Consider the following 1,287-nt stretch of genomic DNA (forward strand, 5'->3'; position numbering starts at 1 on the left):
CTATTCCCTGTGTTCGACCCTGGTACTACAGTTGATCCGTTTTTGGCGCCGTTGCCGGGGAATAGTTTAGCGCTAGGATAGAGATTCCTTTGAATCTAGATCCTCTCTCGTTACTTTTATCCCGTTCCTGATCTATTCTAATTCGTTGTCCTATTTTTCTGGTGTGTAGGTTTCCCGGTGTATGACCAGGAGTTCTGGGTCTAACAACCTAGTCCCTTTAGATCCAGAAATCGAGAAATCCGCCAAACGCATTCGGAAGAAGAAGAAACAACAGAAGAAGATGGAGGAACGTGCTTTAGCTGTCGAGAATGACAATGACACTTATGGGGCATATCTTCAGCCCAAATACACTCAACAACTCTCATGCATTCGCCGGCCCGATATCGATTGCAATAAATTTGAATTCCAGCCGGCATTCATCAGTATGCTCAGCTCATCGGCATTTAGGGGTAGACCTAATGAAGATCCAATCCCCCATCTGACTCGATTCAAACTGCTATACCAGTCTGTGAAGACGGTTCAAGGAGTCACCGCTGAGTCACTCATGCTAATGGCTTTTCCATTCTCCCTAATGGACGCTGCATTAGAATGGCTCTACACATTGCCACCAGATTCCATCATCTCTTGGGATCCGATGCAAGAGAAGTTCATGCAGCGATTCTTCCCTGCCAGCAAAACCCAGCTCGCGAAGCAACAAATCAACTCTTTTATGCAGGAACCTGATGAATCTTTGTGCGAGACTTGGGATCGTTTTCTTGGATATCAGCGCCTCTGCCCTCATCACGGTTTGGACAAGAGGTACCTTATCTCCACTTTCTTACAGGGTCTAAAGGAAGATACTCGAGTCCTCATTCGAGTTGCCTGTGGAGGAAGCCTCAATGAGAAGTCTTTTGACTTCATCGAACAACAAATCACTAAGATGGCTAACGAGTGCGCTCCTTCCCACGAATTCGTCAGAAATATTGGCTTTAAAGACAACCGTACAGGTAAGGAAAGTCCATCTGAGATACATGCTATACGTGCAGAGCTTGCCAAACTTAGAATGCAGGTAGAAAACGCCCATCAAATCACTGATCTAGACGCACCACGAGACGAGTACGTGCACGAGGATGTCAGCTACGTCGCCAACAATCCGTACTCGAACACGTACAACCCAGGTTGGAGGAATCACCCAAACTTCTCATACAAGAACTCCTCCAACGCTCTAAATGCACAGCACAACAATTTCGGTGGTACATCTATCCCGGGCTCCTCCAAAGGAAATCAATCTCAACCCCGAAATGCCTA

General features: G+C 46.5%; 1 protein-coding gene across 1 annotated transcript in view; it reads left to right on the plus strand.

Moving 5' to 3' along the window:
• The first annotated feature begins 181 nt into the window (after positions 1 to 181).
• LOC104825429 overlaps positions 182 to 1,287 on the plus strand; it is a 2,283-nt gene continuing 1,177 nt past the window's right edge. Inside the window, exon 1 of the mRNA XM_010557757.1 lies at positions 182 to 1,232. Coding sequence (XP_010556059.1) covers positions 182 to 1,232 — 1,051 coding nt within the window. The remainder of the gene's footprint in view (positions 1,233 to 1,287) is intronic.

This window comes from Tarenaya hassleriana, unplaced genomic scaffold (genome assembly GCF_000463585.1).
Source record: "Tarenaya hassleriana unplaced genomic scaffold, ASM46358v1 Cleome46, whole genome shotgun sequence".
Taxonomy (NCBI): domain Eukaryota; kingdom Viridiplantae; phylum Streptophyta; class Magnoliopsida; order Brassicales; family Cleomaceae; genus Tarenaya; species Tarenaya hassleriana.